Source organism: Medicago sativa, chromosome 6 (assembly GCF_051527215.1).
Source record: "Medicago sativa cultivar Bolivia chromosome 6, Bolivia_mono, whole genome shotgun sequence".
NCBI classification, from domain to species: Eukaryota; Viridiplantae; Streptophyta; class Magnoliopsida; order Fabales; family Fabaceae; genus Medicago; species Medicago sativa.
This window is the reverse complement of record NC_140754.1, coordinates 55943567-55967243: the sequence shown is the minus strand read 5'-3', so window position 1 is coordinate 55967243 and position 23677 is coordinate 55943567. Positions and strand designations below refer to the sequence as shown.

At 38.2% G+C, this 23677-nt stretch overlaps 1 protein-coding gene and 2 long non-coding RNA genes across 3 annotated transcripts; all 3 read right to left on the bottom strand.

The window, feature by feature from the left end:
* Positions 1–1044: 1044 nt before the first annotated feature.
* On the bottom strand, positions 1045–3530 carry LOC146915787 (uncharacterized). The gene is made up of 2 exons (XR_015014764.1): positions 3386–3530; positions 1045–1325 (listed from the first exon to the last, which is right to left on the bottom strand). It is a non-coding gene; the product is annotated as an uncharacterized LOC146915787 (long non-coding RNA).
* Positions 3531–7431: 3901 nt separating this feature from the next.
* Positions 7432–9905, bottom strand: LOC146915786 (uncharacterized). The gene is made up of 2 exons (XR_015013565.1): positions 9773–9905; positions 7432–7712 (listed from the first exon to the last, which is right to left on the bottom strand). It is a non-coding gene; the product is annotated as an uncharacterized LOC146915786 (long non-coding RNA).
* Positions 9906–22321: 12416 nt separating this feature from the next.
* LOC146915785 (uncharacterized) lies at positions 22322–23241 on the bottom strand. Its single transcript, XM_085721437.1, has 2 exons — positions 22568–23241; positions 22322–22406 (listed from the first exon to the last, which is right to left on the bottom strand). The coding sequence occupies exons 1-2, from the start codon at positions 23239–23241 to the stop codon at positions 22322–22324; spliced, it is 759 nt and encodes a 252-aa protein (XP_085577563.1).
* Between the last annotated feature and the right edge of the window lie 436 nt (positions 23242–23677).

Genomic DNA, 23677 nt, shown 5'->3' with positions numbered 1-23677 from the left:
TCTGCGGTACCATTCCAGATTTGGTTTCAAAATGATATTTTCTTTTAGTCAAGAAATTGTTCGTTCCAAGAACCTATGTACCAAACTTTAGAGATTTCTAGAAGCAAAATGCTAGAACGAGTATCGTTATTAACTAACAAGGAGCGGTATTTGAGAAGTATGCAAATACTATGGAAAATAAGGTTTATGTAAAAACAGCAGTGTCCGTGTGATATCAATAGCATACAGGATGCACAGAATTTAGTTAAGAATGTTCAAGTGCAAGTGCAAATGGACTTAGTAGAAAGTTTCAAGAGCATGTGAACCGCTAGACAGGATAATAGATTGTCAGATGAATCAGTGTAGTTAATTTCACTTCTCCATGCCAAGCTAGACAAGTTACCCATGAATTACAGTACATGGAGATTATGAAGTGATTATATTCGGTTATGCGGAATAAGAAAGAGGATGAGTTACATGTTTGATGAGGAAATTATGCTTCGAACACTCTGAAGTGAATAAGAACAGACTTTGCTTAACTGAAAACCAAAGAAGACAAGTTTAGTAACAGAGATTGGTAGATGGTTTCTAAATTTCGAGGACAAAATTCCTTTAAGGGGGGTAGAGTGTAATATACCGCTTGTCAGTATCGGAATATTACCCGTCAGATGCGCCAGAGGATAAATGTTCATGGAAAGTAAGTGTAATTTAAATGTCTATTAATGGCATAAGTCAGGTATGAGCTAGATATCATAGATTAAGTGTTACAGAACGTCAAGTACGATGGAAGATGTTTTTATGAAATATCAGTCAAGCAGGGCTTTATGTATCAGTGTCAGGTTAAGCGCGACCAAGACAAAGGGCATTTAAGTAATCTCGCACAAGGGAGTATATAAGTGATTTTGGGGGTGGAAACCTCATAATTTCTTCTTCTTTCTCTCTCTAGGTTTTGAGAGAAAGAGTTCTCTCCTCCTTCTCTCTAGCCACGCCCCCTGTAACACCCTATTTCTATTAAGCGGTAAAACGCGCGAATACATCAGAAATATTCTAGAAATAGATGCTACGTCTCCGAATAACCACAATTCATACATGCATAAGGATCATGTTATACCACATAGCAGCGGAACAATATATAATTCATAAACACTCTGGATCTCCAAACTAAATACAAATGTATCATCCAAATCTCAAATAACAGAATATCTCAACAACTCCAAAATACAAAGTCAAATAAACAACATGCAAAGACTATCCTAGATCAGAGCCCTAATCTAGACACTTGCATGAAAAAGAGGAACTCCACTCCTCGGCATCAACAAGCAACAACTAAGCATCCTGCACTCCATCTACCCGTCCATACGGAAAGGTAGGTGGTAAACCACTGAGGGTTAGCATTACATCATCATAATCCACTTAAAATTAACAAGAAACTTTGAGAATGAAAGATACATTTAAGAACGATGAATAACAAACTACACACGTATTCACAAGTATTCTTAACATTCACATCATTCAATATCAACATCTCAAATTCATATCCACAAGTGTATCATACACACATCACAAGATCAACCATCTTAATCAACAATTAACAAATTCAATCATCATTCGCAACTCAAATGTATTTCAATTCACCAACAAGTATGCAATGACTCTAGACTCATCTAGATGCATGTGGTACCAATTCTCCTCAAGGTCGTCACCCATGATGCAACAAAAACATCATTATCAACGGCTATAGTCAACGGCAATATGGATATAACATCCGACACAACATATGATGCATGAACATATGACTCAATTCACTATGCATATGTTCACAACAATTCAACGGCTATAATCAACGGCTATAAGTCAACGGCTATAATCATCATCCAACTATATCATATAGTTCATATCTCCACATAGTTCCTTACATTCCAAATAAAAGAACAATCACAACATATGATCATAAACATCATATTCATCACTTAACAACCATTCATACATCATCTCATAATCATATCAATCTAATCATAGAGGGTTCATAAGCAATTGGCCCTCAATGATCATTTTCAATCAAGTTCGTCTCATAAATCATAATATTGAAAATAATTGAGCACCTAAGCCAAAACCAAGTAAACGAGTTCAATAGCCTATGCCATGTATCCTTTCAAGTCACACATATGTGCAGTAGAGATTACATAAGCATTTCATCGGCCAAAAACGATGAATTCATAAAAATCACAAGGTTCGTCTCCTTTTTCACATTTCACAAAAATTCTCATTTTCAAAGCAAAACAAGTCTAAACTTGATGACACCATTCACAACCATTTTTAGAAGTCATATAAACATCCTACATACTTAACCCTACTTCATTCTCTTGAGAAAACAAGTTTTCAGAAAATCAGCGTTCTTGAACATTCCTTGAACAATCAACGATAAGCTTGATTAAATCCAAGGAGTCAAGTTCAACTCAATTCTTTTGATGTTTCCATAGGTTTAGAAAGTCTAGAAAATAGTGAAAACATCGAAAGAATCGGTTTTGGAAGTCCGGAATTGGCCCCAAAGCACCCCAGCACAACACAACAGGGCAGACACCCATGAGGGGCTGCCAAGCCACGCCCAGGCATGGCTTCCTGCGCCCAGGCGCAAATGGGCAGCAGCCAGTGTCCTGAGCTGCGGTTCTGTGCAGTTCCAGTTTTCCGGTTTCGCCATTTCGTTCGTAAAATCTCGACTGTTAACCCAAATTCAATTCCTTTTTCGCCTATATTCTCCTAACACTTAGCTCTATCATAATGTATAGAAAAATTCAAGTTTCAACCATCCCAAAAATCATTTTCCATAACCTCACATCATACTCATTTTCCAAAACGGTTAACGCTCAATCTCATATGAAAATCCCGATTTCTCCCAAACCATTTCTCATTACCAAACAACAACCAAAAACAGAAAATCATTATACCATAACTCATCATAATCAACTTGTTTCATTCATTAAAAATCATTGACACTACAATTCAACTTAATCTCATCAAAATTCACCAATTCATCAATTTCCACAACTTTCAACAACAACAACATATTCATCACCAATTCACCATTTCAATGATACCCATTGCATCAATCCAACAACAACATATGTCAAGATAACAACAACAACATTTGAACATAAATTCATGCACAATTTAACACTACAACTTCAATTCTCATCAAACTTGCTCAAGAACACAAAGCACCAACAACTATGCATTTAAACATGTTAATTCACATACTAACATACAATTATCATGTAAATCATGTTCTCAAACATAACAACAACAATCATGCACGAATTTTACAACAATTAGATTCAATTCATCAATTTCACAAAAATGGGTAAGAAAGAAAAAGTTATGAATTATGGTTGAATTCTAACCCTCTTACCTCTAGCACCAAGATTCTCTAACCCAAGCTTCAATTGAGCTCCTAGATGATGAATCCCCTCTTCAAGCTCTAACCCTTGATCTTGTTGTTGCCTCTAGTATCTATCTCTTCTCTTCCCAAATGAAATGAAATGAATAATGTTTGTAAAACCTACTTTCACCAACAACTAGAGTTTATATACTAGCTCTACTCAATTGGGCTTATCTCTTAAACCTTAATGGGCCTAACCCATTTCTATTCTAACACCCAAATGTCACTACTCACTTAATGGTAAATTAAAATAATTACTACACCCTCTCTAGTAACTTGGTAAAATAATACTCCTACTAAACATTAAAAATAATCCTCGTTCAAAATTACAAAATTACCCCTACTCTCAAAATGACCAAACTACCCCTAAGTCCAAAATGACTAAAATACCCTTCTAACACCGAATTCTACGAATCCCAACCAAAAATACACACAGATGCAAATAATCACATAAGAGCACATATAACAAACACAAATAAATAATTAAAATAAAGAATTTTCGCCCACTAAAATCGGGCTGTTACAACTCTCCCCCACTAAAATGAATTTTCGCCCTCGAAAATTACCTGAAGGAAACAACTCCGGATACGAAACCTTCATCCTACTCTCCGATTCCCAAGTGGCACTCTCACCCGTCGGTCCAACCCAAATCACTTTAACCAAAACGATCTCCTTGCCACGCAAACGCTTCACTTCACGATCCTCAATCCTAACTGGCCAAGTCTCAACAGTCAAATTATCCCTTACTTCCAAATCATCCTCTTGGATCACATGAGACGCATCATACACATACTTCCTCAACTGAGACACATGAAACACATCATGAAGATTCGATAAAGATGGCGGTAACGCAATCCGATACGCTACAACCCCAACCTTCTCAATAATCTCAAACGGTCCAACAAAACGAGGAGTTAACTTCCGACACTTCAAAGCACGTCCAACACCGGTTACAGGATTCACTCTCAAAAACACATGATCACCAACCTGAAACTCAAGGTCTTTCCTCCTCTTATCATGATAACTCTTCTGTCTATTCTGAGACGCTCTCATCTTCTCTTGAATCATCTTAACCTTCTCGGTCGTCTCTTTCACAACTTCCGGTCCTAACAAAGCACTTTCTCCTGACTCATACCAACACAAAGGAGTTCTACACCTCCGACCATACAAAGCCTCAAACGGTGCCATCCCGATACTAGAATGAAAACTGTTGTTGTAAGTGAACTCAATCAACGGTAAACATTCAACCCAACTGACACCTTGCTCCAACACACAAGCTCTCAACAAATCTTCCAAACTCTGAATAGTCCTCTCTGTCTGACCATCAGTCTGGGGATGATAAGCAGAACTCAACCTCAACTTAGTTCCCAAAGCATCTTGCAAACTCTCCCAAAACTTAGAAGTAAACCTCGGATCCCGATCCGACACAATACTAGAAGGAATACCATGCAATCTAACAATCTGCTCAATGTAGATCTCAGCCAACTTCGCCACAGACATACCGGTCTTAATAGGAACAAAATGTGCCGACTTCGTCCACCGATCAACAATCACCCAAATTGAATCAAAACCCTTAACAGTCTTCGGCAACGCTCCCACAAAGTCCATTGATATACTATCCCACTTCCACTCTGGCACAAACAACGGTTGCATCAAACCTGACGGTCTCTGATGTTCAATCTTAGACTTCTGACAAACTAAACAAGCATACACAAACTCTGCGATCTCTTTCTTCATTCCAGGCCACCAAAACAACCTCTTCAAATCTTGATACATCTTAGTCGCTCCTGGATGAATACTCAAACTACTTCTATGACCTTCTTCCAAAATCTGCCTCTTAAGCTCAAGAACACTTGGTACACAAACACGATCACGAAACATCAAAACACCGTTCTCATCCAACCTGAAGTCTCCACCCTTACCTTGGTTAACCAACACTACTCGATCTACGAGTTCCAAATCTCCCTTCTGACCATTCTTGATCTCCTCCAGAATATTACTTGTCAGCTTCAACATTCCCAACCTCACACCATCCGGTGTCAACTCACTAACCAAACTCAAATCTCGAAACTGTTCAATCAACTCTAACTCTTTTACCATCAAAGCAGACATATGCAACGACTTCCTACTCAACGCATCAGCAACAACATTAGCCTTTCCAGGGTGATAACTCAGCTGAAAATCAAAATCCTTAAGATACTCCAACCACCTCCTCTGCCTCATATTCAACTCTTTCTGGTCAAACAAGTACTTCAAACTCTTATGGTCACTGAACACTTCAAACTTAGAACCATACAGATAATGCCTCCAAATCTTCAACACATACACCACGGCTGCTAATTCCAAATCGTGAATCGGATAATTCTTCTCATGCACTTTCAACTGCCTCGAAGCATAAGCCACAACCTGACGATTTTGCATAAGCACACCACCAAGACCCATCTTAGAAGCATCACAATACACAACAAATGATTCCTTCGGATTTGGCAAAATCAACACTGGAGCTGAAGTCAACTTCTTCTTCAACTCTTGGAAACTCTTCTCACACTTAGCATCCCAAACATAAGCTTGTCCTTTCCGAGTCAACTGCGTCAATGGCAACGCCAACTTAGAGAATCCCTCAGTGAACCTCCGATAATAACCTGCCAACCCAAGAAAGCTTCTAACTTCAAAAACAGACTTAGGTGATTCGCACTGCAACACTGCATCAACCTTCGACGGATCCACGACAATACCACCTTTTGAAATCACATGACCAAGGAAATTCACTTCTCGCAACCAGAACTCACACTTCGACAACTTAGCAAACAACCTCTTCTCTTTCAACACTCCCAACACAATCCTCAAATGCTCGGCATGCTCTTCTTCAGACTTCGAATACACCAAAATATCATCTATAAACACTACCACAAAACGGTCCAGAAAAGGATGAAATATCCTATTCATGTATTCCATGAAGACACCTGGCGCATTAGACACTCCAAATGGCATCACAGAATACTCATAGTGTTCATACCTCGTTCTGAACGCAGTTTTGGATATATCTTCCGCCTTCACTCTAATCTGATGATATCCTGATCTCAAATCAATCTTACTGAACACTTCCGCCCCAACCAACTGATCCATCAAATCATCAATCCTCGGAAGCGGATACCGATTCTTGATTGTCACCTTGTTCAACTGCCGATAATCCACACACAATCTCATGCTACCATCCTTCTTCTTAACCAACAATACAGGAGCACCCCACGGAGAAACACTCGGTCTGATAAACTGTTTCTCAAGCAACTCTTCCAATTGCTTCTTCAACTCACCCAACTCTAATGCAGACATCCGATACGGCGCAATCGAGATAGGACTCGTTCGCGGAACCAAATCAATTGCAAACTCAACTTCCCTCTCCGGCGGTAATTCGGTAATGTCGTCCGGAAAAACTTCTGAAAACTCTTGCACTACCGGCAAATCACCAACTCCTTTCTCACTACTTTCCTTCAAGGAAGCAAACATCATGAACACACTAGCTTCACCATCCAAGGACTTCTTCACTTGCTCCGCGGTCAAGAACTTCCCACCTTCCTCAGCCACCGGCTTAGAAAACGTTACACTCTTGGTCAAACAATTAATGTTAACACCAAAAGTCAACATCCAATCCATACCGAAAATTACGTCCATAAGCTTCAACGGAAGACACACAAGATCCAACTCGAAATCAACGGGACCTTAACACCAACAACAACCAACCAAGCCTCTGCAGCGAAAGATACCGCCCTTGCTAGACCCAACAAACCTGAAGCAACCTGCTACTCCCCCACTAAGCTCAAACCCAACTAAAAGAACGAAACAACACAACAAGTACCGACAGTACTTCCATACATGTCGCATACAAACAGGAAAATCAACGGGTTTTGGTCTGGACAAGACCGACCACGGCTCTGATACCAACTTGCAACACCCTATTTCTATTAAGCGGTAAAACGCGCGAATACATCAGAGATATTCTAGAAATAGATGCTACGTCTCCGAATAACCACAATTCATACATGCATAAGGATCATGTTATACCACATAGCAGCGGAACAATATATAATTCATAAACACTCTGGATCTCCAAACTAAATACAAATGTATCATCCAAATCTCAAATAACAGAATATCTCAACAACTCCAAAATACAAAGTCAAATAAACAACATGCAAAGACTATCCTAGATCAGAGCCCTAATCTAGACACTTGCATGAAAAAGAGGAACTCCACTCCTCGGCATCAACAAGCAACAACTAAGCATCCTGCACTCCATCTACCCGTCCATACGGAAAGGTAGGTGGTAAACCACTGAGGGTTAGCATTACATCATCATAATCCACTTAAAATTAACAAGAAACTTTGAGAATGAAAGATACATTTAAGAACGATGAATAACAAACTACACACGTATTCACAAGTATTCTTAACATTCACATCATTCAATATCAACATCTCAAATTCATATCCACAAGTGTATCATACACACATCACAAGATCAACCATCTTAATCAACAATTAACAAATTCAATCATCATTCGCAACTCAAATGTATTTCAATTCACCAACAAGTATGCAATGACTCTAGACTCATCTAGATGCATGTGGTACCAATTCTCCTCAAGGTCGTCACCCATGATGCAACAAAAACATCATTATCAACGGCTATAGTCAACGGCAATATGGATATAACATCCGACACAACATATGATGCATGAACATATGACTCAATTCACTATGCATATGTTCACAACAATTCAACAGCTATAATCAACGGCTATAAGTCAACGGCTATAATCATCATCCAACTATATCATATAGTTCATATCTCCACATAGTTCCTTACATTCCAAATAAAAGAACAATCACAACATATGATCACAAACATCATATTCATCACTTAACAACCATTCATACATCATCTCATAATCATATCAATCTAATCATAGAGGGTTCATAAGCAATTGGCCCTCAATGATCATTTTCAATCAAGTTCGTCTCATAAATCATAATATTGAAAATAATTGAGCACCTAAGCCAAAACCAAGTAAACGAGTTCAATAGCCTATGCCATGTATCCTTTCAAGTCACACATATGTGCAGTAGAGATTACATAAGCATTTCATCGGCCAAAAACGATGAATTCATAAAAATCACAAGGTTCGTCTCCTTTTTCACATTTCACAAAAATTCTCATTTTCAAAGCAAAACAAGTCTAAACTTGATGACACCATTCACAACCATTTTTAGAAGTCATATAAACATCCTACATACTTAACCCTACTTCATTCTCTTGAGAAAACAAGTTTTCAGAAAATCAGCGTTCTTGAACATTCCTTGAACAATCAACGATAAGCTTGATTAAATCCAAGGAGTCAAGTTCAACTCAATTCTTTTGATGTTTCCATAGGTTTAGAAAGTCTAGAAAATAGTGAAAACATCGAAAGAATCGGTTTTGGAAGTCCGGAATTGGCCCCAAAGCACCCCAGCACAACACAACAGGGCAGACACCCATGAGGGGCTGCCAAGCCACGCCCAGGCATGGCTTCCTGCGCCCAGGCGCAAATGGGCAGCAGCCAGTGTCCTGAGCTGCGGTTCTGTGCAGTTCCAGTTTTCCGGTTTCGCCATTTCGTTCGTAAAATCTCGACTGTTAACCCAAATTCAATTCCTTTTTCGCCTATATTCTCCTAACACTTAGCTCTATCATAATGTATAGAAAAATTCAAGTTTCAACCATCCCAAAAATCATTTTCCATAACCTCACATCATACTCATTTTCCAAAACGGTTAACGCTCAATCTCATATGAAAATCCCGATTTCTCCCAAACCATTTCTCATTACCAAACAACAACCAAAAACAGAAAATCATTATACCATAACTCATCATAATCAACTTGTTTCATTCATTAAAAATCATTGACACTACAATTCAACTTAATCTCATCAAAATTCACCAATTCATCAATTTCCACAACTTTCAACAACAACAACATATTCATCACCAATTCACCATTTCAATGATACCCATTGCATCAATCCAACAACAACATATGTCAAGATAACAACAACAACATTTGAACATAAATTCATGCACAATTTAACACTACAACTTCAATTCTCATCAAACTTGCTCAAGAACACAAAGCACCAACAACTATGCATTTAAACATGTTAATTCACATACTAACATACAATTATCATGTAAATCATGTTCTCAAACATAACAACAACAATCATGCACAAATTTTACAACAATTAGATTCAATTCATCAATTTCACAAAAATGGGTAAGAAAGAAAAAGTTATGAATTATGGTTGAATTCTAACCCTCTTACCTCTAGCACCAAGATTCTCTAACCCAAGCTTCAATTGAGCTCCTAGATGATGAATCCCCTCTTCAAGCTCTAACCCTTGATCTTGTTGTTGCCTCTAGTATCTATCTCTTCTCTTCCCAAATGAAATGAAATGAATAATGTTTGTAAAACCTAGTTTCAACAACAACTAGAGTTTATATACTAGCTCTACTCAATTGGGCTTATCTCTTAAACCTTAATGGGCCTAACCCATTTCTATTCTAACACCCAAATGTCACTACTCACTTAATGGTAAATTAAAATAATTACTACACCCTCTCTAGTAACTTGGTAAAATAATACTCCTACTAAACATTAAAAATAATCCTCGTTCGAAATTACAAAATTACCCCTACTCTCAAAATGACCAAACTACCCCTAAGTCCAAAATGACTAAAATACCCTTCTAACACCGAATTCTACGAATCCCAACCAAAAATACACACAGATGCAAATAATCACATAAGAGCACATATAACAAACAAAAAATAAATAATTAAAATAAAAACTAGCGAAAATCGGGCTGTTACACCCCCCCCCCTCTCCATCTTTATCATCCAAACTTCTTCCAAATCATGATCAAGAATGGATTAAGGCAGCTTAGCAAGCAAGAAACACATAAAGAAAACGATTAAAGCATGGTTGGTTTAAAAGCTAAGGATCAAGAATTGGATCAAAACCTAGGGTTTGGGCTTAAAGCTTGAATAGATGCAAGAAACATGATTAGGTGAGTTCCATAGATAGTTTACCTTCCCTTGGATGTGCAAATTCATGTTAGAAAGTAGTGATTTAGGTTTATGAGAGGTTTAGAACCTTAATGTACTTTTGATAAATTCTTGTTGATTACTTGTTAGTTTGCCATGAAATATGTTTATAAATGTATATATATGTTGCTGGATGATTATGGTGCATTGCAGGATTGATTTGAATGAGTTTTGGGGTCAAAATTGCAGTTTTGGTACCACAGACCCGAAGAACCACGATATTAGCGAAATCTACGCTAATAGCGAAATTCTTCAGGATGAGCTACGCCCCAGCTGAGCTATTGGCGCAGCTCTCTGGTTTTGGCCAACATGTTTTTGGCTGTTGTCTGATTCTAGGGTCGGTGGTGCTTTACGAAGTCTTTCTTTCATCGTTTTACAACTTTATAACCCCAAAACAACATCTAGCAATGCACATAACATCAAACGATTCTTGAAATGAAAATCATGGCAAACTTAATAAGAATGGCAAGAGTGATTCAAGAGAGTTTAAACCGATATTACTCGGGCAGCGATGAATTAAAGAAGGGCATGAACGTAGAGCCTTGACATAGCTTGTCAAGAACTAGAATAGTTAGTAAAGAAGTAGAATGCTATGCTTTAGTAATATGCTTGATAAGTCGCGGAGTAATTTAGAGCATTATCTTCGCATAGGAGCTAAGTGCCATACGAGTATGGCAAGACGTGAATCGATTAGATATCTATTCACGAAGTAAGTGAAGCAAGCATATAGTTTACCTCTAGTTGGATCGTATAGGAATCCGAGGTAAAAGAGATAGCATGTATATTTAATACTCATGCATTTATAGACTTAGACTTTATTAAAGCTGTGAAGCGATTAGACATCTATTCACATAGAAAGCTTTAACAAGATGTAGGTGTCGTGTCTCTTGTGATCCACACTAGGTTGGACATAAGGGGTTTTGTAACACCCCGTTTTCCCAACATAAAAATTTCATTTAAAATCAGAGTATTTTGATCACAACGGAATGTCACATACTTCATTTAAATCATAAAATGGATAATAATAATAATCCTTCAGATTCAACATCATGAAAAATCTTAAACTATTGCAGCGGAAATTAGTTCAACATTTAAAAGTCTTGGCACGCAGGCCTTATTGAAAAATCTCATAAATTAGTTCATAAAAGAGACACGTAAGGAATAGAAGTAAATGCAAGCCCCCATCCCGTTACGTATCAGAGCACCTAGACACCAACTGAGAGTCCACTCATGAACGCCTCTAATCTTTATTACCTGCACATTACCCACGGTCGAGGCAACATATACGCAGAAGGGGTGAGATTTCATAATCAATACATTAAGCATATAATCCAATAAAATGCATTTAACAACTTAAACATTAATAACATATCAACAATTAACAATTAGCATATTTTTCATTCCATAACAAATACAATCATCAAATACCATTACTAATTTTCATCACAAATCATAATCAACTTAACACTCAACTTGACGACACAACTCATCCTTGACCATGCAACTCTATCAACTCAACAACAACCTAACAACACGACTCATCTTTGACCATGCAACTCTATCAACTCGACAACAACTCGACAACTTAAACATCATGAACTTCTTGATATGCAAATGCATGTGGTACCAATCAGCAACAAAATGAGCATAATAGGCTCTTCAACGTGTGAGCACAAAGGCTGCCGGGCCTAAAGCCCCCAACTTTAATGAGCACAAAGGCTGCCGGGCCTAAAGCCCCCAACTTTAATGAGCACAAAGGCTGCCGGGCCTAAAGCCCCCAACTTTAATGAGCACAAAGGCTGCCGGGCCTAAAGCCCCCAACTTTAATGAGCATGCAATGAACTCAACTTCCAACAACTTAGACAACGACGTGTACAACTCATACGACTCATAATCATGGACGACTTCTTAAATTCCAACAACATAGACCGACTCATGCAACCTCAAGACACTAACAGTCGACAACAGAAAACAGCAGCAACATACAACAATTAACAACGCTTGAATGGGTTAACGTTCACATAAAGAATTAATTACATCAATATAAATATCATAAAACATCATTATAGCATTCATACAGCAACACTTCTAGTTTCAGTCACCATAACAGACTTCTGGAGCTTATGAAAGCATCCTAAACAGCTCTCTAACTTACTTCTAAGGTCATCTCAAGACTACACGTGCGAAAGGATCGCATCGGGACAATTTTGGGCAACTAACAGCCTAACTCGCAGTGGCGAGTAACTTCACTCGCAATGGCGAGCAAAGTGTGCATTCTGGGTGCCTACGTATTTACTCGCAGTGGCGAGTTATTCTGCTCGCAGTTGCGAGCTCACAGGTCACTCGCAGTTGCGAGTTGTGTTGCTCGCAGTTGCGAGTTCTGGGTTCTAGCTCGCAGATGCGAGTGTTCTTGCTCGCAGGTGCGAGCGATGAATGTCAGTACGGCCAGAAACCTAAAAATTCCAACTTTTCACTTAATCTCCTAATTCTAACCTCAATTTAACATCTAATTATCATCTTATGGTATAACTAAGTTCTGTACACTAATTTAGCATCAACCTAACATCTTTTCATGATTCAATCATCAAATTCGGTCTTAAACCTAATTCCCAATTCTCACCAAGACTTAACCTAATCATGCTAAATTCATCCTATAGAATCATACCCTTAATAGTAATGAAAATTAGTCTCACCCTTACCTTGTAATTGCAGAATCGATAGCCTCTCCCTCTGGTTCTCCTCTTCTGACTTTTCTCCCTTTTCTCCAAAAGCGTTTCACATAAAAACGTTTCCCACTTATGTCTGTATTATTTATTTACTCTTATTACTCATCTCACCTATAAACTTACTCTTTCCACCTCACAACCCAACTTCTAATATTTTTATTTTATTTCTAATATCTTATTTTATTTAATAATAAAATAAGTCACACCAACATAACAACTTCACAACATCATATACTCCACATAATTTCTTCATAAATCGTATAACTTACTCAAATCATAAATCGCATAAATTACTCAAATTATAAATCATGTAAGCATATATTTATAAATATATTCTAAACTTCATTGAATTAATTAAATAGTTAAGACGGGCGTTACAGGTTTCCACTAGGTGAAACGGGGTTAGCCGTAAGGAACCCGCACGCCACTGAGGGAGTGTCGTTGGTTATACCTTAGATAGGTTTCCATCGGTTAGATAGGGATTGCGCTCGGGGTTACTCCACTCGGGGTTACTCCACTCGGGGCTTTCAGTAAAATGAACTCAGATATTATTTGTTTGTTAAATGCTAACTTAACGAACCTGACTATGCATATTTATTAGATATGTTTATGTTATGTCATAGAGCCTTGACGTAGATCGTCAAGAAATAGTAGAGCCTTGGCGTAGATCGTTAAGAATTAGTATGATACCAAGGTAGAATATGTTGTTAGACACAACGTAAATATGCATAGAGCAAATAGAGAAAGGTATGCCGACGACGATCTTAGTTTCCCCTAATCGTCCAGTTTAGAATCGTGTCATGATTATAGTATGTTTAGGCCTCGATACGTAAAGCGTGTTCTTGGCAATGCGGTCCTAGATTCCCCTTAACCGCCATGACACGTATAGAACTGAAGCCTATAACAAGGTAAGAAGAGACTATGACGGCCCTAGTATGCACGACCGTCTAAGTATGCAAGTCCCCACACACGAATAATCAACCGTCAGGTTGTAATGTAGACACGTGGTGACCGTAGGTTTCCCTTGAGGTTGCCTATAGCCTAGGATTTAGGGGAACTCACTGAGACATTATGTCTCATCCCAATCCTTATTTGTTTCAGATAAACAGGTTGGATGGCAAGCTAGTAGCCGAATGGATATATCAACAAGTGTTCGTTTGTACCCGCTGCAGGATGATATGGATATGCAAGGACGCATTCATTATATTTTAGAAAAGTTGAGTTACTTTATTATAGTACGAACGCACATTATTGTATAAGATGTTCATTCGAAGTTTTTTCTTATGTTGTAATTTTTTTTATGTATCCAGTACTAAATAAATTCACATGCTAGACACTCTAGCTACGTCTAGTATGGGTGTTACAATTTTCATACATGTTAATAGTATTCTCTCAAAATCTTAAGTAGAATTTAAATTAATTTGACAAATGAACTATTAAACATTAACATGTACTCCCTCCGTTTCAAAATGAGTGTAACTTTAGCCAAAAAAAAATATTTAAAAATGAATGTCACTTTACATTTGTAATACAACTTTCATTTTTTTCTTTCAACTTTACTCTCTCCAACTTTTCTCTCACACAATTTTCAATGCAACTTTAATTTTGTCTTTTTCTTATAAAGTAAGGGCAGTTTAGTAAAAGCATTATATCCAATGATTATTTCATTCCATTTCTTAATATGTGTGCCAAAGCCTCAAACGACACTCATTTTGAAACGGAGGGAGTATTATAAAACATTTCCAACAAGTATTCATTTATAAAACATTAACATGTTTCATACATGCTAAATTAATCTGACACACTACTATTATATGACGAGAAAAACTTATCATAAGAAAAGTATTTTCATTGTTTATTACATTATAAACTTGAGAATCTAAAGGTAATGCATCATTATTAATACCATAATATTAATATTATACATTAAGGTGCAAAGAAAGCAGAAGAAGAAAAATATGTTGTTGCCCACAATACCATCAGCACTTTTGTATAATTTTCTTGTCCGGTGTGTGAAGATAGCGATCTATTAAGTTCACATGCGATGACGACGCCAGCACATGAGGAAAAAGTTGTACTTGTTTGTAAAAATTCAAATGTCTTGTCAATTTCAGGAGAGCGGATGAACATAAATAGTACACCATCTATTATAAATATTATTGCCAGGGGGAGAAAACTGTTGTTTAACATCACTTCGCCGTTGATTGTTCTGGGCGCTGGGAAGGTATTCTCACACCGTTTTTTAAAATTGTTGAACATGTTAGTCGCGTCATTTTTCGGAGATCAAGACTATTTGATTAGCTTTTGACTAACTTTTGATTTCACGACTGAACATTTAATTTTTTTAATGAAAAGGGGAAAAAAGTTCAAACACCCCATATTTTAAGATTTAGGGTCCGGGGTTTAGTTACATAAAGGGAAGGTGTTAGCACCCTTTATGTCCGTAGTACTCTACGGGAACCTCTTGGTCTTATTTAAATAATGTGCTACAACTTACTTGCTTTTTTTTTAAAAAAATGGAATTTGAAATGATAAAAGAAAGGAGACCTAGTTTATCTACATTTTATTGATTTGAAAGGACAAGTCAATTGTCTACGTACCCGTGAGGGATCAAAATCACATAGTTTGTTGTAGAAATTGACGTTTGATTGGTTGAGTGTTTTTTATTAGTTTTTTGAAAAAAAAAGGTTTTAAAGAAAGAAAGCCAAAGTGGCAAAAGAACATTTGTTTGTGTTTTTTAATATTAAAGAAAATGGACTCGAAATAAATTAGATTGATTGATATTTGATTAAAAATAAAATAAAAAAAGTCGGTCACTTGATTTAGGATCAAGGTTAATTTAAGAAAATATTTTTGTGATTTTTTGGTTATTTGCATGTTTTTTGAATAATAGCTAACGGAGCATTAAAAATAAAAGCGTAGGTATTTCGTGGTGATGTTGGATCACCACGAAAACCTTTATCCTAAACTACTAAGCATAAAAGGTAAACACACACGCACACATGCACCTAAAGCTATTACATAAAAACTTATTATACATGCTATGGTCTGCGAGAAAGATAAATATGCATGATGAATTTACATTAAGCCTAAATATACATTCTAAAGTCTGCGAGAATAAATATGTGCAATAAAATTACATAAAACCTAAATATACATTCTACGGATTTACAATACTTAGTGATGAAATAAAATGGAAAAGGTAAACTAAAATGGTATAGGAATGCAGTAAAATGAAATGCAATTGTAATGAAAATGCGTGAGTAAAAATAAAAATAAGATGCTAGACCTATAAACATGCATGTTAGAAACAAAAATTAAAACAGGGGTCCAAGCATGAAGGTGGGGGGTGCAGGAATTGAAAAAAGGAGCAAACTGGGCCTAAAGAAGCTGCAGGGCGGGCTTAGTGATTGGCTGGGTTCAGACCGGTTCGGTGAGTATATAAAAGGGGTAGGGACCGATTTTCCCTCATTTCTCAAATCCTTTCTCTCTCTTTCCTTCTTTATGCTCTCATCTCTCTCTCTGTTCCTTTGTCTTCTCCGACGAGCCCTAGGGTGGCCGGTGGTGACTACAGCACGGCGGCCGACCGTCGTAGGTGGCGGCGCCGCTGCTTTTAACACTTTTTTATTATAGTTTTTTCTTTTTCTATCCTTCTACTACCCTATTCATCTCACTTCAAAAGCTTAAAACCGAAACGTAAATCTAAGAGTATTAGAAATACTACCTCTTTGAACCCACTTGGGTTGGCCTGGTGGTATTGGCTTGGGTCTTGGGAGTGTGCTCCTCCGCAAGTTCTCAGGTTCGATTCTCTCTGATGCCAATTTGGGTGGGCTATTTAGCTTCTTCAAAAAAAAGAAATACTACCTCTTTGTGTTGAGTTCTGGTGTATTCTCTTTGTGTTGAATTCTGGTGTATTCTTCGAATTTGGGTTTGCCTGATGACCGGTTGAAATGGTTTGTTGAGTTACGGCTTAGTTTTGGTCTGTGGGTGTCCAACTCCGATTTTTCTCCCTTCTCCTTTTTCGATTTCGATTCTGCCCTTTTGTGAATAGATGCCGATTTGGAACTGAGACTTGCGACTGATGTGCTTATGTGTTCGTGTGAACCGGCTTGATGGTTGTCAGAACTGGTTTGGTGTGATTTTGGTGACTATTCCGTGATTGTGTGGGCCTTTGGGATGCGGTTGGGATCAATTAGATTCGTTGGAAAACGAGGGATTATTGCTATATGGGACTTCTATGTATTTTTGGTTTGTGAATTGGTTGATTGTGGTACTGTGAATTTGTGTTGTTCGTGTTGCAGGTTTTGGTTGTGAATTCGCCCCCTTGTTGTATTCTGCAGATGTGTATTTATAGGCTTCAGGTTTGGGATTAGGGTTTGTTAAAATGAGGCAGAAAATCTGGCTTTGGATTGGAATGAGTTGAAGTAGAGCGTGTTTCTGTTCCTATGAGATTGCTACCGATGAAATGTGAATTGGATTGGAATTGCAGGCGCAGGCTGGATTCGTTGAATCAGGACCAACGTCTTGGACATTATTCAGACAAAAGATAAAAATAATAAACAAAAGAGATAAATACTAGAAGTAGAACTAATTAAGAATAAAAGAAAATGTTCAAAATAAAATAATAAACAAAAGAGATAAAGACTAAAAAAGAGTAGTAATTAAAAAGAGAACGAAAAGAAATAATGACTAATTTAAATAATAAAAGGTTGAAATTGAAATTAATAAAAAAATAAAAGATGGAAATAAAGACTAAAATAAAGAGAGAAAAGGGCCCGACTCGGAACCAAAAATGAGGTATTTTGAAATACCTCTCTGCCGAATATTTCACTGAAAAGTCAAAGACTGATCAGGGTCAAAGGACACGTGTCGATGCATGAATGCAGGATCCTTAGGTCAAAAATTGGGATATGACAGATGCCCCTATTTAAGTTTCTTCGTCCGGAGATTTGAAGATGGAATCTTTGATTCGTTCGGATCGAAGAGACTTAAATACAAAGTACACCAATTTTGGACCTAAGATGCTATGAATGCTCGTAGTATGAATGTAGGATGACAAATATGACTTGACTCAGATGAGAAACAACAATGGGATACCCAAATTCGTTGAAGAAAAAGGGATCCGACTCCGCTAGGGGGAATGTAGTTTCACTGAGGAAAATAATTATCAACTATCGTGTTGATGATATGAAGACAAATGAAAGGAAACAAAATCTTGAACAGACATTGGGAATTTTGAAATGTATTTGTAAACTGATGGTTTATAGAAACTGACATTTGAAGTTAAATTTGATTGGTGACATCTCTGAATCAAACACACTAGGGATGACACTTTTGACACTCCGTCATCCGACAAAACGGGGAACGACACTTGAGAAAATAGAAATTGAGTAGTGTCTCGTTATCCGACATACCGGGAGATGACACTGTCGACATTCCGTCATCCGACAAAATGGGGAATGACACTCTTGATATTCCGTAATCTAACTAAGCGGGGAATGAAATTCTGATATTCCGTAATCTGACAAAACAGGGAAAGACACATTTGATATTCCGTAATCCGTTAAACCGGGGAATGAAACACTTGATATTCCGTAATCCAACAAAATGGGGAATGATGATTTGATATTCCGTAATCCGTTAAACCGAGGAATGAAACACTTGATATTTCGTAATCCGACAAAATGGGGAATGACACATTTGATATTTCGTAATCCGTTAAACCGGGGAATGAAACACTTGATATTCCGTAGTCCGATCAAATGGGGAATGATGATTTGATAATCCGTAATACGTTAAACCGGGGAATGATTTTGATCTTCCGTAATCCGACAAACTGGGGAAAGACACATTTGATATTCCGTAATCCGACCAGGCGGGGAATGAGATACTTGAGAAGATAAAGATTGAGTGACATCTTGTTTTCTGACAAAGCAGGGGATGACAGGTAAACTCAAATTGTTCATTGGTTGGAACTGATCGTTTGAAACATGATGAAAGGTAAACTCAAGCGGTCCGTTGTTTAGGACTGACAGCTTGAAACAAGATAAAAAGGTAAACTAAAGTGGTCCGTTATTTAGGACCGGCATCTTGGAACAAGATAAAAAAGGTAAACTCAAGCGGTACGTTGTTTAGGACTGGTAGCTTGAAACAATTGAAGACTGAGACGAGAGGATACGACCAAACAAGACTTTGGGTGACTGATGCAACCATGTATGAATTTGTATTGTGTAAATGCTATGTATGAATATGTGAAAGTATTAATGTATGAATGTATGAATGTATAAATGTAGGGATGTATGAACTGTACGTGACAGGTGACTCGATGAAACGAGACAAGACAGGTAAGATGGGAGGTGGACTGACATCGCAGTACAAACACTCGCCAAACTTCCTTGGAGGTGATATTATTGTGAACAAATCGAGCCCTTGACGGTGTAAAACCCGGCACCAGGTAGCAACTGATGCCTCTTGGGGAGAGAGCCCATTGTTTAACCTAAAGTCTAGAAGAAGTCGCCATTTGTAAACCAACGCATAGTGCTTTTCCCCTGGCATGCTTCAACAGTTATGTTTTTTGGCCTCTTTTTTTTTTGTTAATCCCTAACTTTTGACTGGACCGCCCTTTCGGGTTTTCTGTCCACCGGGAACATATTCTTTTTTTATGCCCCTAATTTTTGCCTGGACCGCCCTTTCGGGTTTTCAGTCCACTGGGGTGCTTTCTATTGCCTAAGTCGCCTTTTCAGGTTTTCAACTTAGCGAGCTTTGATTTTTTTTTTTTGCATTATTTTTTGGACTGTGACAGCATCTTGCTCGAAGCAGAGGTCCTCTTCATTGTGCTTAGCCATGTTTCTCTTTCAGAATGTAATCGTTTTCAAAGCGGATGTTTGATGTACGATTCAACTACTCAAGAGTTCAAAGAGATTGTGCTTGTTGTTCACACTTTTCAAAAGATGTAAAAAAAGTTTTGTATTTTGAAATTTTTTGCTTCAAGTATTGCCATCAAAAATAGAGGAAATTTTGCAAACAGAATAAATGAGAGTTCCAAGTAAATGGCACATGCTCAAATTTGATGAATTGAGTGGTGGCCTACCAATGGCGTGGCTCCACGGATCTTTGAAAATTTTGGAAAATGGTAAATATAAAGGAAAGGTACATTGAACACAATAACCGTTATACTCCCTGACAACTTTGAATTCCCTAGTTCCGAGTCTTTGATCTGCAGATGCTTCGAATCGGAGGTTCTTTTGATAGCTGGATGCCCCAAGTGGATTCTACTGACTGATGCAGTTACTTGTCATGATCCTTAACTTTTGCATAGATCTCCCTTTTGGGTTTCAATCTATCAGGATAATCATTTTTTCTCATGTCTCTAATTTTTGCCTGGACCGCCCTTTCGGGTTTTCAGTCCACCGAGACGCTCATTTTTGCCTAAGCCGCTTTTTCAGGTTTGCGACTTATCGAGCTTCTATTTTTGACAGAGTATTTCTTGAATCATTGCACACAAGCCTTCATAGTTAGGCATCCACTTTTGCCCCTGGAGTCTGGTTGAAAGGATAGTACCCTTTTAGGCACAAAGTCTCCTTTCTTGAAATTCACTGGGACGAACCTTCTTGTTTGGAAGTTTGTTTCAACCTCTTTTGATATAGTTGCACAAGGTCGTCATACATTTTAAGTTCAATCAAGCTTAGACTTTAGCAGAACTCCTATTGACGGGACTTCGACCTCTGCGGGAAGCACGATACTAAGGGATGGAGGGGAGGTTACCCCTGTTGAAATTTGTACCGAAGCACGATACCCATGTAAGTAAACGGTAACACCTCATGCCAATCTTTTGTAAGTGAGTGCCATCTTCGAGACAATCTTGTTGATTTTTGTGTTTGTAGCTTCGACGGCTAAGATGCCCCAGTATGCGAGAGATCTTGTCGAGAGTCTCTTCATTCTTCCTTTTTCAGCTTCGGACGCAGGGAACTCAAAGTTGGAACAGAGTACATGGTTAATGTGTTCAACGGGTTTATTAATGCATGATTTGATTATTGATTTTGACAAGTGAGTATAAGTTATGATTATGCAGATATTTGAGAATGATTATATTTTTTGGTTTTTTGTATTACCATTTTTCCAGAAAAAAGCACGAAATAAAACAAAGTCGGGATCAAAACGACCTTTTTATTAATGACGACAATACTTAAAGCAAAAAGCCCTACACAAGTTCACTTTCGTCTCGGGCTGAACGAAAGGATTCTTTTTGAAAAAAGAAAATCAACAAACAACACATTATTTGAACAAAAGAAATAGCTGAAGGAACAAAATCAAGGACCCTAAATGCGGCAAACCACTCTATGTTTCACTAAAATTATGCACCACCTCTTCAGAATGAGGTCCTGTGGTTCGGTATCATATTAGCTTTGTACATTTTGATTCAAGTCTGTGAAGGACAGGACTTTGGCTTTGACTAAATCTTGAACTGCATTCCTGAAAGCATAACAGCACTCAACATCATGACCTGGTGCTCCTTGATGGAAGACACATGAGAGGTCGGCTCTAAAACCTGCTGGCAATTTCCCGGGCATCAGAGGAGGCGGCCTGGTTTGGACATAATTCCCTTTGAGCAAAGATGGGAGCAACTCAGCATACTTCATGGGAATCGGATCAAATCGTGTCCTCGGAGCCTGTTGTCGAGGCTGATAAAGCGGTTGTTGAATGGCATTGGTAGCGGGTGAAATAGCAGCCACGTGTTGATAAGCTGGACGTTTTTGCTGAGGTCTCCCCTGGGCCAACATGCTCACTTTTTGTTCGTTCTTTCTCGGAAAATTGTTTTCAAATTTATTAGAACTGCTGGCATGTACACTTTCCATAACTAATCGTCCTTCTCGGACTCCTTCTTCCAACTGTACACCCATACCAACCATCTCTGCAAAGTTCTTGGGCGCACTTCCAACCATCTTCTTGTAGTAGAACTGATTGAGAGTCTTTAAGAAAAGTTTGGTCATCTCTTTCTCTTCTATACGCGGGCTTACTTGGGCAGCGAAATTTCTCCACCGCTAAGCATATTCCTTGAATGTTTCTTTGTCTCCCTGCGTCATAGCCTGAAGATCACTTCGGTCTGGAGCCATATCCACATTATAACTGTATTGTTCCACAAAAGCATCACACATATCATGGAAAGTTTGGATCTTGTTTTGTCTAGATTCATGTACCATTTTGAGGCAGGACTAGCCAAACTCTCTTAAAAGTAATAGATAAGGACCAGATCATCCTTGGCATATGCAGACATCTTTCTTACATACATTGTCAGATGTTCCTCAGGGCAGCAGTTCCATTTATACTTCTCGAAATCTGGGACCTTGAACTTGTGGGGTATCTGGACATTCGGCACCAGACAGAGATCATAAGCAGTTTTCCCAAACACTTTCTTCCCACGGAGAGTTCTAATTTCTCGCTGCATCTCATCATACTTCTCTTGTAGGTCATCAACCCTGTCATAGGTCCCCACACTCCCAGAATGAAAGATGGGTTCCTTTTCTTGTGGGATAGTGTGAACAGCAGGTGCTGAGTAGGTCACGGCAGTTGGAGGAAACGTCGTAACTTGCTGAGGAACATGAGTTGCTCGTTGAAAAGTAGGCATCTGAGCTTCACAAGCAATAGGATGGAGTATCTCGCCGGCAGTAAGAGGCGGGAACCAAGGTACGGAACGTTGCGGTGTAGAGTACTTCGGAATATTGGTACAAAACGTCCATTCAGGACCAGTAGAAACAGTTTCGGCATGAGTCCTGACAGGAGGAAGAGGAGGTGGTGGATTTGGTGCAGCCGTCAATGTTTTCATCAATTCAGTCACTTCGTTCATCTTAGTTTGCATGGCTGCCATTTCCTCCCGGAGCACTCGGTTTTCATGTTCGAGATATTCCACATTTTCCACATGATTGCTCGAGTGTTGTAAATGCGAGTTGGACGAGGACGCCATGACTCTTTTGAGATAGGTTGACCTTTTATGGAAAATAAAAATTTGTGAGACTCGGAATTGAGACTATGAAATGCAACATGATGTATGATGTTTATGCAAAAAAAGACACAATTTTTTGAAGGACTTGTCAAAGTAATTGTAAACATCATAAGGAACATTGTTTCATTTGATAATTTGAGATATTACAAGCAGTTCTCTTAAGAAAAAGCAAAGCCAAAGACAAAGTCCCCAACAAAGCTAAGGTCTAGTTTAAGACTTTTGAAATTGTATTCCTTGGTGCCCCTCCTTATAAGGTCCACACCTCTGATGTTTACAAGGACTTAGCTAGGTCTTTCGACTTTAATGATTTTTTTTTGGATGAATGCATGTATGCATGTTTATGCTCAAAGTACATAGAATACATGATGAGGTTAAGTCTACATGTTGGAGTCAAGGG

Bases quoted from the DNA above. Each gene is read 5' to 3' on its own strand.
- LOC146915785 (XM_085721437.1), bottom strand. From the start codon at position 23,241: ATGGCGTCCTCGTCCAACTCGCATTTACAACACTCGAGCAATCATGTG. The intron at 22,407-22,567 runs GTATGTAAGAAA...GGAACAATACAG, and splicing joins CCTGAGGAACATCTGACAAT to TTATAATGTGGATATGGCTC.